The sequence below is a fragment of the Mobula birostris genome, chromosome 11, assembly GCF_030028105.1.
Source record: "Mobula birostris isolate sMobBir1 chromosome 11, sMobBir1.hap1, whole genome shotgun sequence".
Lineage (NCBI taxonomy): Eukaryota > Metazoa > Chordata > Chondrichthyes > Myliobatiformes > Myliobatidae > Mobula > Mobula birostris.
The window spans coordinates 17,367,637-17,385,678 of record NC_092380.1 but is presented as its reverse complement, the minus strand read 5'-3'; the positions used below and the strand labels follow the sequence as shown (position 1 = coordinate 17,385,678).

The 18,042-nt window shown below is 41.5% G+C and overlaps 1 protein-coding gene across 1 annotated transcript in view; it reads left to right on the top strand.

The window, feature by feature from the left end:
- ddx59 (DEAD (Asp-Glu-Ala-Asp) box polypeptide 59) overlaps positions 1-8,293 on the top strand; it is a 28,230-nt gene extending 19,937 nt beyond the window's left edge. Inside the window, exons 6-8 of the mRNA XM_072271789.1 lie at positions 579-731; positions 3,936-4,064; positions 5,853-8,293. Of these exons, the coding sequence (XP_072127890.1) occupies positions 579-731; positions 3,936-4,064; positions 5,853-6,122 (552 nt within the window). The 3' untranslated portion in view covers positions 6,123-8,293. The remainder of the gene's footprint in view (positions 1-578; positions 732-3,935; positions 4,065-5,852) is intronic.
- Positions 8,294-18,042: the final 9,749 nt, after the last annotated feature.

Sequence of the window (18,042 nt, the reverse complement as noted above, 5' to 3'; positions counted from 1 at the left end):
GCCCTCCGACACTGAGCACCATCTCTGCCGAGCGCTTTCACCCCGCCCCGGCCGCCGCACAACAAGCAAAGCCGAGGACTCGGGGCCTTCCCCTGCGAAGATTTTGGATCACACAGTAGCAGCGGCAGCGAAACAGGCATTTCAGAAGTTTCACCAGATGTTCTTCCGTGCTCTCACGTCTGCCTCCATCAAATCAGAATTGTGTACGGTACCCTACTTGACAGATTACAGATATTCATCACCGGAGTGGCCGCTGCGCACTGCGTCGTGTCGCCATCTTCTCCTCTCCTCGATGTAGTTGTTCTGTAGGTTAATTGGCTACCATCAATTATCCTTGGTGTGGATGTGGGTTATGAGAGAATGTGGGGGGGGGGGGGGTGGAATGATGATACCTGTGAGAGGGAAATAAATAAGGAAAGGGATTGGTGGGATTGCTGTGCAAGCGTAGGGCCGATGAATCAAACAGCAACCTCCTATGTTGTAAGGAAATATGAATATCTGCCTATTGTCGTAACATTAACAGATAATTTGTAAGGTGGAAATTTTAACGAGTTTTTTTGTTTATTGCACTTGTACAGGATGGCAAACTGTTTCACCCACCTGTGCTGGTATTTGTGGACTGCAAATTGGGAGCTGATCTCCTGTCCAGTGCCGTGGAGACGATCACTGGCCTGAAGTCAGTAGCCATTCACTCTGACAAGGCCCAGTGTGATCGGAACCAGATCCTACAGGTAAATCGAGACTGACATCCGGTGCATGATTAGTGTAGTGTTTTACTGAATCTCATTGCCCAGCGTCCACCTTTGCTTGGAATCAGTTCAGCCGATCAGATAAGGGCAGAGTTTGTATTTTCCCCATGAGAATTTGTGCCCCTCTGAACTTTTGGAAAAGGGAAGTTTATCCTGAGTTCACTTTCCTGATCACTATTGACATACGTTTCCTCTTGGAAACAATATCTGATCAGGTCTAAAAGACACCTAGGGCTTGTTATTTAGGAAAATGTCTGAACAGCCTGCCTTACTTCCTTGCACAGAAGACTATTTCGCTCCTCAGATACATGTCAGCATCCAACAGAGCAATTCATCAGTGCTATTCCCTTTCCTTCATCTCATTCAAATAACCACTAGCTCTCCTTTGGGTTTTTATAATCACTTATACCAAAGGGTATCCATCAGACAGTTCATCTTTTAGCACATCAGTGAGATGTGGGATACCAGCAGAAGCACGCACAGACTCGGCAAACGTACAACCTACATGCTGACTGCACCAGAGATCAAGATTGAACCCTGACCGTCAGAGCTATGTAACAGCAAAACTGCCCAATACAATTGAGATATTGGAAGAAAAGGAAAGAAAATTAAATCTACCTGTATGTTGTGACTTTACTGATAATCGCCAACAAAAATGTGAGCTAAAGACCAGATGATCAGTGGAGTGACATGGGGAGATTCAGCAACTAACTGATGACCATCTAGGGAAATGATCCACTCCACTGAGAGTCAAGAATGGAGAAGAGTTTGTCAGGAAGAGTGGAGAAGAGTTTGTCAGGATAGACCCTGGATATGAAAAGGAGCACTTGAGGAGATTTCCAGAAGTACAATTCTGTCTTTGAGACTACTAAAATTATTCAGTACGTCTGGTGCTGCCCCAGTTTAACAGACATCTGAAAAAGTTGGAACACCAACTGTGAACTATCAAGCCCGGTAAAGCAGATGAGATCCCAGCTGAAGTTCTAAAGCACAGCAGGGAAGTACTGGCAAAAATTCATGACTTGGTCAGGGAAGAGGGGGACCTGCCAGGGGTTCTCAAAGCCACTTCCATTGTGACTTTCAAGAAAAGAGATGCTTGATTGTTCTCCACTTGCATCTCCCTGCGGGAAAGACATCACAAGGCTCCCCCTCCCAGTGGCCAAACAATTCATCCCAGCGTCACAGCACAGACTTGGTCCATCAGTGACTGCAATGGATGTGACCCTCACTGAGCAACAAGCTGAAGAAAACAGCAGGGAACAGCACCAACTACTGTACCTGGCCTTTCTCAAGAGTTTAACAAGGAGAGATTGTGGAAAATTTTCTTAACATTTTGCTGTGCTCTAGCATAAAAAGTATAGACCTTAAACTGAGGCAAAGTTCTTACACCAAGCTGCTTCCAATGCATAATATTACCTTCCACCCCTGCAAGATTCACATTGCAAAACTGGGGAGAAATTGATCTTTTCCCATAATTTGGGAACAACTTCTCAGTGAAGACAGGCATTGAAGACATAATTAACCATTACCTCTACTGCTTCAGTTCAGTGTTCAGCTGAAAAAAAAAAGAAAAAGCATTTAAAGACAAAGACTGTATCCACTACTAATCTTGTGTTCTACCAGGCAACATTGATCCCTGCATGAGAAAATCTGCAATGCAGGAAATCCAAAGCAACACACGCAAAACGCTGGAGGAACTCAGCAGGCCAAGATGATCCCTGTTATCCTATACGATTTGGAAATCTGCATAACCTCTGGATGTCTCTCCTGAATTCTCTAAGTCCATGTTTGACTCCAGGCTCCAATCACACACAACCAACTCTGGTAGACAGCCATGTTGTCCTGTGCTGACACCTTATTCTGAAACAAGTGCACTATACAGAGTTCCTCATAATTAGAGATTTCCATAAGATATAAAATGGTTTGAGTGTTCTCAAAGACTCGCCGAGAAAATGTAGCTTCCTCATTGACCAGTGGAAATCCCTGGCCCTGTCTAGTCAAAGAACATCCAGGAAAGCATCAAGAATCTTGAGTCCCCATGATAGGAGCTCACAGATGTCTTCAGGAAATAATGTTATAGAGGATATACATTTGAAAGGAATGTACAATCTCTAATCACCAATCCAACTTCTCCAACAGGTTTCACCCACCCAACTAGTGGTTCCTTATTGACCCCATTATCCATCTCAGAATTGTACAATCTTTATAATGAAGCCAAGTCATCCTTAACCTCAAGATTAAGACATCCAAAAGCACAGTACAAATGAAGCTAGATACATGTAGATGCCCACACTGTTTCAATTATGTTGATTGGCCAAGAAGCTTGTTTTTTTCTCCTTCTCTCTTAAATAGTGGCATTGGGTATTTTGAGTCCACCCATTTTATCTGAGGGCAAAAACAAAAAGTAAATTTATTTCTACTCCAGCTTCTCATCACTGCAGTAGTGCGGTTGTCCATATTTCTATATTCAAGCTTCTGAAGGGAAATTTGAACCCCTCATTTGGAAAGGAAAGAATAATCCTCTGAGCCATAGCTGGAGAGCTGGCAATCTGAGCCCATACTGCAACTGGAAGATTATCCACTATGTATCATAAACTGAAACAGTAGAAGATTTAAAGGTATTAAGAATTAGTGGGATACATGTTTGCCATGGCAGAAGGCTTTCTATCAGATTCCACCTATTGTGGTTAAATATTAACACCTTATTCTTGTATTATAATGTTACATTTGATCCTGGAAAATCATTAGTAAAACAGGTAGGTTTTCACTCTAGGCTAACAGTTTCCATCAGTGCTATTTCTAGGCTAGCTTGCTAATGCTTGCATTTATCATATTTAATTTTGGGATTTTAGTGCAACATAAACTCTGTCTCCAGCTGCATAAACTCCAACTGGGGATTGCACTAAAAACTTCAGGGGAAAAAATTTAAATTCATTAGACTTTCTCTTTGCTGCTCAGAAGCTGAGCTGCTACAGGTTTGCTGCTTCCTTCCTTTTCTGCTTTACTCTGGGCTTGTTGGTGCCTTTTGGCACTTTAGCAAATTTTACCATTCTCACTGGCGGGTGAATATGGTGTCCTGCATGGGGAAAAAAATTTGGGGTAGAGAGGGTGCACTTAAATGATTACAAAGGTGAGTTACTGCTCAACAACATTTCTCCAGGACTTGCTGATGTATATCTTTTCCAGGGTCTGCTTCAAGGAGACTATGAAGTTGTAGTCAGCACAGGAGTTCTTGGCAGAGGGCTAGATCTTGTCAACGTCAGACTGGTTGTGAACTTCGATATGCCACGCACCATGGATGAATATGTACACCAGGTAATGCTGTTCCACTGTGTGAATTCCTCACTTCCTTTTACTGTGCTCTCTTGTTCCAAACTCTGAAATCTACAACAGTCACAAATTGGCAGGAGACCATTTAGCCTAACCAACTTGTATGCTGACCTGGATGGATTGATGGGTCTGATTTTCCCCTTTCATGGGTTCAATTAGCCAGCCAGTGGTGTAGTGGCATCCACACCAGACTTCGAGGCGAGTGGTTCCAGGTTTGAATCCGGCCAGCTGCTTGTATGCTTTCCATCTGTGCTGGAATGAGTGTTCAGCTAGCAACTGGGCCTCGTAATAAACAGACAAAATGCTATAGAAATGGCAAGATTGCCACCCAATGCACCACAAGGTGTAGAAAGGAACAACAAATAAAACAATGGGTTCAACTGACACAATATTTTCAACGGGATCAATTTTTTTCCCCGATTTTGTTAGGTAAAAGAGTTAAGCACGTGCACAGAGGTCTAATTGATCTATAGTATTTCTGTGCTGTACTTTCTTCTTGATTTTTGTTGCCCATTACATCAAAGTTCAATGACATGAAGACTTTTAATTATCTCTTCCACTTTCTTCTCTATCTCTGTACATAGCCTGTATATGTGCAGATCCTAACTGCAAAGGAGAACTGCCACACTTTCTTCCATTCCCTCTAAGACCTACCTCTGGTATGATCTTCCACACCCTTTCCTTTGACATGCTATAGAATGGTGCTCAGAGCTGGATAGAATATTTCAGCTGAGTTCAGTCTAGTGATTGATTGAAGAATCAGTATTACTATGGATCTATTTATAAAAATCACAATCTCATAGAATATAAAACAGAATAGCACAAGAACAGTTTCTTCAGCCCACAATGTTGTGCAGAACCAATTATCAAATGGCCATCTAAACCGTTCCTTTCTGCCTACACAATGTCCATAACCCTTCCATATCCCTCACATTCTTGGGCCTATCCAAATTAAGAGTTCCAAATGTATCTGCCTCTCCCACCACACCAGACAGCACATTCTAGCTAGAATAAGTCCCTTCAACCACTACCCTCAATAGGTAAGCTAGTTCTGAATCCAGATGGTCAATGCACCCTGAATCCCAAGCATCTTAATCTTCTGGATGAGCCTCCCATAATCGACCTTGTCAAATGCCTTCCTTAAATGCATGTAGACAACATCTAGAGCTCTACCTTCATAAATCACCAATGTCATGTTCTCAAAAAAACTCAATCAAGTTAATAAGACACAACTCACCTTACACAAAGCTGTTATGGTTCTCCCTAATTAGGCCATGCTTTTCCAAATGCTTATAAATCCTATCCCTAAGAATTCTCTCCAATTACTTCCTTATCACTGACATTAGACTCACTGGTCTATAGTTACAGGATTATCCCTGGTTCCTTTCTTGAATAATGCAACATTAGCTACTTGCCAGTCATCTGGGACCTCGCCTGCATATAGAGAGGACATGAAGATATTGATCAAAACCCCAGTAATCTTATCTCTTGCCTCTCTCAATAACATGGGGTATATTCTATCAGCCACAGGGTACTTATCCACCTTAATTCTCTATAAGAGACCCAAAACTATCTCCTCCTTTACCCTAATCTCATGTATTTAAATAGCCTCATCAACTTGTTTTGCTGCCTTGAGAGTTCTGTATGTTAATTATTTCATGTTAGAAAGATATTTGAAGGACACAGCCACAGGGATATTGGAAGTGCTGCAACATAGTTTCGGTGTGTACTTACTAGAGCTCTAATACAAGTTGTACATACTTGTTATTGCAGGTGGGGAGAGCAGGTCGTTTGGGCCACAGAGGAACGGCCATCACCTTTGTGAATAACAACAGCAGCAGGCATTTCCTGGAGTTGGTGAAGAGGGTGAAGCCAACAGGTACGCTGCTGCCCCCACAGCTCCTCAACTCTCCGTACCTGATTGAGCAGCAGCGTAGAGAGCAGCAGAAGAACAAGCAACGAGCGCAGCAAGACTTGGTGACTGGGGACAGTTTGATTGACATCATAAGGAAGCACGACCGCAGTGTGCAACAGAAGCGATAGCCCAGGGATCTTGATGAGACTGCTGGCCCTGATTAATACCACCTATCCATGCTGGATGTTATTTGCACAGGACTCCTTCCTTGGCCTGTGTTAGAGTCAGGTTGTGTTCACACAGAGGATGGGGGTGAATGGGACGAGAAACTCATTATATGAGCTGGATAGAGATGGCTGAATGTAATTCAGTGCTGCTTTAAGAATGTGAACTTGCCTAATAGTGTTCTATCTGTTTAAATGGGCTAAAATCTGAAGGATTATGTAAGTTCTACCAGATGAGTCTGTGCATGTGCAGCACTTGAGCCTGTCTGACAGTTTAGGCTATAGTCCTCCTCCTCCTTAGATTCTTGGAGGTAAAAGGTTCAATACCTTCTATCACTGGTATACGTTGTAAAACTTGTCATTTTGCAGCAGCAGTACATTGCAATACATAATTAAAAACTATAAATTACAATAAGTATAAATTTTAAAAATTAAATTAAGTAGACCAACTCAAAGCAGTCCTGTAAGCACTCCTCCACCTCCCTCAACCATACCTTCTTGGTCCTCACAACTGATACTGCACCTTTAGATTCTGCTTATACACTAAATGTGAAGTACAGCCAGATAAGAACATAAGAAACAGGAGCAGGAGTCGGCCATCTGGCCCATTGAGCCTTCTCCGCCATTCAATAAAATCATGGCTGATCTGACCATAGACTTATCTCCACCTACCTGCCTTTTCCCCATAACCCTTAACTCCCCTACTATGCAAAAGTCTATCCAACCTTGTCTTAAATATATTTACTGAGGCAGCCTCCACTGCTTCACTGGGCAGAGAATTCCACAGATTCACCCCTCTTTGGGAAAAGCAGTTCCTCTTCATTTCCATTCTAAATTTACTCCCAGAGTCTTCAGGCTAAGTCCCCTAATTCTAGTCTCACCTACCAGTGGAAACAAATTTCCTGCCTCTATCTTCTCTATCCCTTTCATAATTTTACGTTTCTATAAGATCTCTCATTCTTCTGAATTCCAGCGAGTACAGTCCCAGGCGACTCAATCTCTCCTCATAGTCTAGCCCCGTCATCTCTGGAATCAACCTGGTGAACCTCCTCTGCCAGTATATCCTTCCTCAAGTAAGGAGACCAGACTGCATGCAGTACTCCAGATACAGCCTCACCAATACCCTGTACAGTTGCAGCATAACCTCCCTGCTCTTAATTCAATCCCTCTAGCAATGAAGGCCAACATTCCATTTGGCTTCTTGATAGCCTGCTGCACCTGGAAACCAACCTTTTGTAATCCATGCACAAGCACTCACAAGTCCTTCTGCACAGCAACATGATGCAATCTTACCATTTAAATAATAATATGATCTTCCATTTTCCCTTTCAAAGTGAATGACCTTGCATTTACCAACATTATTCTCCATCTGCCAGACCCTTGCCCTTTACTTAACCTATCTATAATCTCTCTGCAGACTCGCTGTATCCTCTGCACTTTGTTTCCCCACTCAATTTAGTGTCATCAGCACTAAGTGATTGGACTTTTCAAAATATGGTCATGAAATGGCATAATAAGTGTTCTTCTTGGTATGACAGTGGTCAAGTGTGTTAGCTCCTCTGGTTCCATAGGTGATACATTGGTGGTAGTTGTTCAGAGATTTCTTTAAGCTGGCCTGCTTGAAATCTCCCGCAATGATAGGGAAGGCATCAGGGTGTGCAGTTTCGTGCCTGCTGATTTCATTGCTCAATTCTTCCACTACCTGCCTGACGTTGGCCTGAGGCGGAATATACACTGCTACCAGGACAATGGTGGATAAAATGGATGACATTTGACCATTAGATGTTCCAGGTTCAGTGAGCAGAACTGTCACATTTGTCCACCACAATGAATTAATCATAAAGCTTACTCTACCTACTTATTTAAAAGACTCAGCTGTCCTGTCATTGTGGAGAATCTTGAAGCCATCGAGCTGCAGTGCTGCATCCAAAATGGTGGGGGATAGTCATGTTTCTGTGAAGCAAAGTGCACAGCAGTTCCTGATATCCCTTGGTACAGCAATCTTGCTCTGAGGTCTTTAATTTTATTTTCCAGAGACTGTACATTCTCCAACAGAATAGTTGGCAGTGGGGTCTAAAGCCTCTGTGTTTAAATCATACTTGCAGATGAGTCTGGTGTTCAAAGTTTGTCAATTTTTTTTGAGTATCAATATATATTTTTTAAGCATCTTAAAACAATGCTAATTACTGAATCTCCATGGCTGTGACTGTGGCTTTCAGATGTAATTGTCCGAAATGGGAATACTTGATGATTCCCCTCAGCACTGCACACAAAAAGTCAACTCTGAAGTGCCTAATGATATGCCTTGCTGATATATAATGTGCAATGTGCCTCCTGTTGAACAGTGTGTCATAGCACTGGTTCTATTTCTCCAACTTTACATTTTGTGGATCTCTAGACATTGAGAATCATATACTTAATTAGGAGGTTCTATGCTGAGGGTGAGATTGTATCCGTCAGCAACTGGTCAAAATACAGTAGCTCAGTAATTACACTGAGACATAGAGCCACATAGATTGTTGACAAATGACACCTGCATCATCATCCTCACTTCAAAGTTCAAATTTATTATCAAAGTAAGTATGCCATTTACAACCTTAAGATTCATCTTCTTGCAGGCAGCCACAAAGAAACATGATAGAATCCATGGAAAAAAATCACACCACAACAAAAACCAACAAACAACTAATATGCAGAAGAGAAACTGTGTAAACAATAAAAAAAGTAATCAAATACAGTAATACATAAACATGAGCTGCACAGTTCCTGAAAGCAAGCCACTGCTGTGGATTCAGTTCAGTGCTAAGGTGAGTGAAGTCGTTCCAGAAGCACGATGGCAACAACTGCTCCCAAATCGGGCGGCGTGGGATCAAGACTCTACCCCCTGTCTGATGTTAGTAGCAAGAAGAGAGAGAGATGTGTCAAATGCAGACAGATGGCACTTAGATTTAGATGCTTTAATCCGGTTTGACGTCTAATCAGCATGGAGTAATGGAGCTGAACACAGGTTTGTTTTCTGCTCTTGAGCCTCAACACAGTGATCCCCGCACCCCCCCCCCCAAGTGATGGCCATACCTGCATTATCGAGAGTAAAGTTCACCAAATCCTTCAGGCGATTGTAAAATAGCTAGTTTGTTGGTTCAAAAATACATTTCTTAAAGGGAAATTACAGGCTGTGGATTACAGTAATCATATTTCAGAAGATGTACATAGACAATAGGTGCAGGAGTAGGCCATTCACTGTGATCATGGCTGATCATCCACTATCAGTATCCAGTTCCTGCCTTATCCCCATAACCTTTGATTCCACTATCTTTAAGAGCTCTATCCATCTCTTTTTTGAAAGCATCCAGAGACTTGGCCTCCACAGCCTTCTGGGGCAGAGCATTCCATATATCCACCACTCTCTGGGTGAAAAAGTTTTTCCTCAACTTCGTTCTAAATGGCCTACCCCTAATTCTTAAACTGTGGCCTCTGGTTCTTGACTCACCCATCAGCGGGAACTTGCTTCCTGCCTGCAGTGTGTCCAATCCCTTAATAATCTCATAGGTTTCAATAAGATCCCCTCTCAGCCTTCTAAATTCCAGAGTATACAAGCCCAGTTGCTCCAATCTTTCGACATATGACAGTCCCGCCATCCCGGGAATTAACCTTGTGAACCTATGCTGCACTCCCTCAATAGCAAGAATGTCCTTCCTCAAATTTGGAGACCAAAACTGCACACAGTACTCCAGGTGTGGTCTCACCAGGGCCCTGTACAGCTGCAGAAGGACCTCTTTGCTCTTATACTTAATTCCCCTTGTTATGAAGGCCAGCGTGCCATTAGCTTTTTTCACTGCCTGCTGTACTTGCATACTTGCTTTTGGTGACTGATGTACAAGAACACCTAGATCTCGTTGTGCTTCCCCTTTTCCTAACTTGACTCCATTTAGATAATAATCTGCCTTCCCGTTCTTACCACCAAAGTGGATAACCTCACATTTATCCACATTAAACTGCATCTGCCCACTCACCCAGCCTGTCCAAGTCACCCTGTGTTCTCGTAACATCCTCCTCACATTTCACACTGCCTCCCATCTAGTAGTTCTGGGAGCTGCCTACAAAATCGTCGTCGTCGTGACGATCCCTCGAGGTCGAGGATGATGGTCTTCGTTCTGTTGATCTACTTATGGGCTCTCAAGTGTTTATGAGTCCAATCTTGGCTTTGAAAGTTCTTCCGCATTCAGGACAGGTAGTTCCAGATGGCAGATCGGGCTTTGGTTGTTGCTCCCTCTCTTTCCATTTTCTTCTCTTCTAATTCTGCACATCTGTTGGCTTCGAAAGTTTCTGCAGCCTACAAAATGCCGCCGTATGTCATGAGCAGAATCTTGGAGTTTCCTTTTTCCATCTGCCCATTCAGGCACTCTTTAAAGATTAACTTCACTTGTCACATGTACAGTGTATCAAAACATACAATGAAATGCATCATTTTGCATCAGATCAAATCAGCGAAGATTGTGCTGGCAGCCTGCAAGTGTCGTCATGTTCTGGTGCCAACATAGCATTCCCACAACTCACTAACTCTAAATGCACGTCAGTGGAATGTGGGGAGGATACCCACGTGGTCATAGGGAGAACGGCAGGAATTGACCCAGATTTTGGAGCTGGCTGCAGTAAAGTGTTGCACTAATTGCTACACTACTGCGCCTCTTTGTCCAGCTACCAGTGTATTTAACTTTCTATTGTCCCCTCTGCCTCCATTTCTGTCCTTCTGGTAATACTATTGAAAAGATCTTTCTGGCTCTTACAAAAGGCAGCACAAGCAGTCCTGTGGAAGTGCTGCAGAATGGTGTAGCAAAACTATTCAACATGATGCTTATGAAGCAAGGAACATAAAACTAGGGAACATCTATTTGTCTTTTCATAGATGATGCCTGACCTGAATGTTTCCAACACTTTCCACTTTTGTGACATTTGTTTTGCATCTTTTAATGTAATTATCATCTTAAGTTGCTTCAGTATGTCATTTGCAGGCAAAATTTGGCACTAAGTTGGAAAAAACACAATTGCTTTAAAAATGTTAGAAATGATCAGCAGGTCAGGCCATGTCTGTGAATAGAGACAAAAATACTTTGTAGTAAGTCATTTGGAGAGTTTAGGGCAAGTGATCAAACACTTGGTCATGAAGGTAGGTTTTAAAAATAGAAGAGTATCCAGGTAGTGAGATTCAGGGATGTCCTCTTCTCATTTCTACCATCAGGAAGAAGGTACAGGTGCCTGAATGCACACTTTCAATGATTTAGGAACAGCTTCTTCCCCTCGGCCATCACATTTCTGAATGGACATTGAACCCAGAAACACTACCTCACTACTTTTTTTGCACTACTTGTTTTAATTTAACTGTTTTATATAAATATTTTTTGCATGGTACTGCTGCCACAAAAACAACAGATTTCATGACATATGCAACATTTTCCGAGTTTGGGGCTAGGTGTTGAACATGCGGCTCCAGATAAGGCCTGACAAAGGCATCACACAGCTTTTAGCCCTTTGTAATTGAATTCCCTTGTGATAAAAGCCAATGTTCCACTACTAGCCTTTAGTTACTCTGTACCAGTTCACCAGCTCTCTGCATAGATGTAGACCCCTATAACTCTTTTCCTTCAGTTGCTAAAAAATATTTACAAAATATTCAGGATGAGATGAATGACCCTAAACACCTTTCCAAATTGAAATCCATCTACCATTCTGAATCAGGTTTAGTATCATGGACATACTGTATGCCATGAAATTTGTTGTTCTCTGGAAACAGTACAGGGCAAGGCATCAAAAGTTGCTATATATTACAATAAAAATTAAATAGTGCATAAGAGTATAGTGAGAATGTGTTCACGAACTGTTCAGAAACCTGATGGCAGAGGGGAAGACGTTATTCCTAAGATATTAAGTGTGTGTCTTGAAGCTCCTGTACCACCTCCCTGATGGTAGTAATGAGAAGAGGGCATGTCTTGGATGGTGAGAGTGGCTGATGATGGATACCACCCTATAAAGAACATGCCCACTTACTAAAATCTATCAGTGACCTTAACCGGTTTCCTCTCCCATCTACACTCATGTGCTTCCTACCTTGATGCAAGTTTGGATATCCAAATACCTCTTTATTCATCCAGGACAATGATAAATAGGAGACTAATGTCAACCATATTATCTCTGGATAACGGGCTACATCCTGTAAATCAAAGTTCAAACATAACTACCACCCAAAAGGGAGGGAGGAGAAGATGGCGGTGTGACGCAGCGCGCGCAGCCGTTCTGAAGGATATCGTATGTGTTAACTAGGGGGCCATGCACAATCTGGATTTGATGGAGACAGCCGTGAGAAGCACGGAGGAACACCTGGAGAAACTTCTGAAATGCCCGCTTCGCTGCCACTGCTACTGTGCAATCGAGAATTTCCGGAGGGGAAGGCCCCAAATCCTCGGCTTTGCCTATTGCCTGTTGCTGGAGCCGGGGTCAAAGCCATCGGCAGAGATGGTGCTTGGTGTCGGAGAGCTGGTCGGAGGCTCAGAGTTTTCAGACGGACTCGGAGTCGGACTGTGGTCAAATGCTTCCAGGATGCTGCATCGGCAAGTTTGTGGCGCCGGACGTTCACCGTCTGTGTGAGATGATGGGACTTTCGAGAAACTTCAAGACTTTTTACTGTGCCATGGTCTGTTCTTATCAAATTACGGTATTGCTTTGCACTGTTGTAACTATATGTTATAATTATGTGGCTTTTGTCAGTTTTTAAGTTGGTTTGTCATGTGTTTCTGTCATATCATTCTGGAAAAACATTATATCATTTCTTAATGCATGCATTACTAAATGACAATAAAAGAGGACTGCATGTCCTCATAATCTAATATAATCTAAATGTAAAACGTCACAGGAAGTGTACTTCCCCAAATAGATTTTTGAAAATATGATTTTGATTTGATAACAAATATCTCATGAGTCACCTGCTGAGCTCTAGCCTATGAACATTCCTTGTATGCCTGAACACCCCACTGCCACCGTAGCTCTCACTCCTGATGAAAGAATGGACCACCTAGTTAAAATTAATCCCTGGAAGCAATTTGTTCTATTGAACAATGTTAAGTGTTTTGGAAACTGTTTTTTCTGCCCACATTACTCTACCTTTTTATGACATTTTGTTTAGTTCTTCTATGTTGTCATTTACCAAGGAAAAATTCTTTAAAAACTTAATCATGGCGAATCAGGGGCTAACTGGCCCATGGGGTCTGTGCCAGATAGGAGTAAAGCACCCCAATTTCCTATTAACACCCATCTTCTCCCATTCCACAACTAACCTGTTGATGGGAACAACTCTGTCTATCCTTACTAAATCTGTCATGATTTTCCAAATCTATTCTTAATCTTTCCTCTAAAGAGCCCAACCCCAGCTCCTCTAATCTACCCTGTAGTTGAACTCTCCTGTCCCTCGAATCACTCTTATAAAAAACTAGTCCATTTGTCAACTAGTCTGTAAGGAATATCCTCCAACCAGTCTAATCCTCCTGTCTCACTGTCGTATTTCTGTTGTGCCTGTGATCAGTGTTCTAATTGTTTTCTATGCACTACACAAGAGTGGGGGTTGGTGGTCTACAAGACCCTGGTTAGTATTCCCTCAAGCGTCTGATACTTATCCCACTATATTTTTTTGGTCCTTATCTCACCTCATTTCACCTTCCCAAGTCTGTTGAGGAGCTTTGGGAGCAGGCCTACAGCTTCTCTTATGATTTTAACTATATTCTGCCTCATTCCTCCACACTCTGCATTGCTCTTGCTTCTGAACTCTTATTTATTAGTCAATTCCCTCACAAGATGGATTTAAATATATTTTAGGTACCACAAGATATTTAATCCTTCAACCAACAGTACAAAAAATTTTGGAACTTCTCTGTGCAAATTGACTCATTGTTCCTATACACAAGAAATTCTGCAGATGCTGGAAATCCAAAGCAAAACACACAGAATGCTTAAGAAAATCAGCAGGTCTCGGCCCAAAATGCAGATGCTGGAATTCTGCAGATGCTGGAAATCCAAAGCAAAACACACAGAATGCTTAAGAAAATCAGCAGGTCTCGGCCCAAAATGTCAACTGTTTATTCATTTCTGTGGATGCTGCCTGACCTGCTAAGTTCCTCCAATATTTTGTGTGTGTCACTGTTCCTATATTTTGCTTTGAAATGTCCTGTGAGCATAGAATATATACTTCTTTAAATCTTCCAAAGATGAGGGAATATTTACAATAAAGTCCTTCTATCCCAGGCAAGATTTTAGAAGAACATCTGCCATTGACTCCATCTGCAGAGGTGACAACTCAATTATTCAAACATTCTCGTCTTTACTTTAGTTGATCACATCTTACTCTAATTTAGTTAATTTGAAAAACAACAAAAGCAAAGGATTCTAATTGAACATGTTAAACCCAATTCAATGTGTTCTTCTACAACAGGGTTCAATGTTATTTTTTTTTTAAACACTCAAATTCATGGTTGCAAAATTTGTAATAGTAGCTTTCTATTACTTGTACAATTGCTGGACAAAGTGCCTCATTGCAAAGTATTTCTTTCCCTAAATTCAGAGCTGCAGCTGGATGGTTAAAGGTATGATGTTAGAATTCTGATCCAGGCATTGAGAGACAAAACTATTTAATGAGGCAACACTGAATTCCAGTACCGCAACATTTCCCTTAACAAATTAAAGCTGTTCCACTGTAGAGCCATTGATGGCATAAAGAGATCTGTAGATTAGTTTCATGTGACAGTGATGATATCGCTGCCATTTTATCAAAGAAAACTATTCACCTGCAACTATTCATTGCTAATATCATCTATGCCCCAAACTCTGATGGCTTCTGTTTTCTTGTAACCAAATGACCAATGCAACCACATTTGTAGATACCACAAAGTAAAGAGGAACAGCAACCTCAGAGCTACAAAACAAAATGCCCTCAGATAATTGAAGGATTGATGATCTGATTGTAACCTTGACGATATTCCCATCAACCCTCTTGTTTCCACCCCTCTGCAAGGAAGTGAGTTCTTAAAAATCACAATCCCGAGTGAGAAAATGTTTTGCCTCAGTTCTGTCTTAAATGAGCATCTCCTGTTTTGTTGACCCTAGTTCCAGATTCATACACAAAAGGAAATGCCCTCTCTCTGTGTCCAACCTGTTGAGACCTGTCAAGAGCAAACATGTTTGAATTAAGTCATCAGCCTTTCTTCTAAACTCCAGCGAAATAAGCATCATCTATCTAGCCTTTCCTCATAAGACAATTGCTGATTCTAGATTCAACACCAGATGTTGGGGGAATTCAGTGGGTCAGGCAACAACTATGGAGGGAGATGGCAGTCTATGTCGTGAATTCCTTTAGCATCTTGTGTGATGCTCCAGGTTCCAGCATCTGCAATGTTTTGTGTGCCTTTCCAGATGTTAGCCTTGTTAACTTTCTTTGATCTGCTTTTAACGTACTAATGTTTTTTTTCCTTAAACAAGGTATGTTTTATTGCCGATGCCCCATATAACATAAGTACAACCTTTCCTACTTCTGTATTATTTCCCTTTAAATAATAACATTTGATACCTTTCCTAATATTTGCTGTACCGCATATGAGCATTTTACAAATCATGCTATAAACATTGCATAGAATGCCTGCATATCAGAACTTTTCTTCCCCCCCCACATTTGTAGTCAAAATAGATACTTCACACTTTATCATTGCCAGCTACATTCTGCATTCCATTTTCTTTTTGCTAGCTCAATGTATTTATGTTTGGCATGATCTCTCTGGATAGCACTCAAAGCTTTTCCATTATCCTGATATGGGTAACAATAATAAATTAATCCAGTATAAAACATGTCCCTTTGATACTTTCTTGTGTTGTTGTAATTTACTTCCCTGCCCATCAGCAAATGTAACAATCATACTTTTCCTGTCTTCAACCAAGGCATTCATGTAAATTGTAAGAAGTTTGGCCTCAGCACTGATAGTGGCACATCACTTATCACATCTTGTCAAAAAACATTTATGGTTGCTCTCTGTATTACATTAGCCAGTCAATTTTCCATCCATTCCAACACATTACTCTCTACACTATGAACTTCTATACTATTGTCTTTGATCAAATGATTTCTGAAACTCTGAGAAAATTTATCACAGCACGTTACTACATATACTCTTTGATTTTACTTTATCGCTGAACTCCATCTATATACATCTCTCAAAATCATTGCTCCCGAACACCTTTATAGCCAATGTACTTATGTAGTTATAGAGTGAATCAGGCTCTTTGGTCAACTGGTCCACGCCAACCAAGCTAGTCTGATTTGCCCACATCCCTCTAAGCCATTCCTGTCTATGTATCTGTCTAAAAGTTGTTATTGTATTTGCCTCAAACACTTCTGGCATTTCATTCCACCCACATACCGCCCTTTGTACGAAAAAAAAGCCCTTCAAGTTGCTATTAAATCTCTCCCCTCTTGGCTTAAACCTATGGCCTCTAGACTACCCAGCCTTTTGAAAAAGACTGAGTGCATTCATCCTATCTATGTCTCTATGTCACTCATGATTTTGTACTCCTCTATAATATTACCTTCTGTCCCTAGCACTCCAAAGCTAGCTTGTCCAACCTCTCCCTGTAACTCAGTCCGTCAAATCCTGCCAATATTGTTGTTAATCTTTCTGCACTCTTTGCAATTTAATAACAATTTTCCTTTAGATGGGTGGCCAAAACTGAACACAATACTACAAGAGTGGCCTCACCAGCATCTTGCATAACCACCACTTTTATATGACACCCCCCCCAACTTTTATATTCTCCAAATACTCAGTGCCATGGCTGATAAAAGTCAGGATGCCAACAGCCATCTTCACCACCCTGTCTAACTGACTACAGTTGGTCTAGTTTACTCTTTATAAGCCACTACCTCCATCCCCATTCTTATCCCTAAACTGATAAAATTAATGGTGACATGGCCACTCAATTTTGAGGGAGAGGTTCTGGTTAGGCATGATTATGCTTGGACTCGGGCAGCATGAATATTAATGAACAGCTCTTAATATAGCACCTTATTGTACCTTTGATGCCCAATGTTCCCTCTAATTTTTTTTTTTAAACCTGTCCAAATCTGAGCAGGAAACTTTTACACAGCCTAAAAACTGCACAGTAGTTTATATGAACATTACATAACAAAAAATCCAGCTGTGCAAGCACAAAGGCTATGTGTGCAGAAGCATTTTAGTTACTGCACAGTCAGCAGCTTAGAGGAAACAGTGTTTGGTACTACCATCTCTGTCTACGTGTTATCTGGGTTGTCACAATGCTATTGCCTCTAGCTCGAGGGATCTGGGTTCAATGTTGATCTCAGTTGATACCTGTAGAGTTTGCATGTTCTCCTAATGATCATGTGGATTTCTGCTGGGAGCTTTGCATTCCTCCCATGTTCCAGCAATGCTCTGTAAATTGCCCCTTAGTGCAGACTGGTGGTAGCAAATCAAAAGGCAAGTTGCTGGGTATATGAGTGAGAATAAGTTGCAGAACTGCAGGGAAATGAGGAATGGAAATGATGGGATGGTTCCCCTGGGAAACAGCACAGACCTGATGCACTGAATGGCCACTCATGCTGTACTACGTAGCATGCAGGCACAACATGAAATATTACAAATGGAACTGAATGGTGTGTAATTACACTGGACAACAAAGATTTTGCTTCCTAAATACTTTTGGGTGTATCTTATGAATTTTGGGCTGCTGATCATGAAAATCACCATGAAATTTCCCTATCATGTACTATTGTTTTGCAATTGCCTATATTAGTTATTTCAATTCACAATTCAAATCAATTAAAATGTTGTCCACG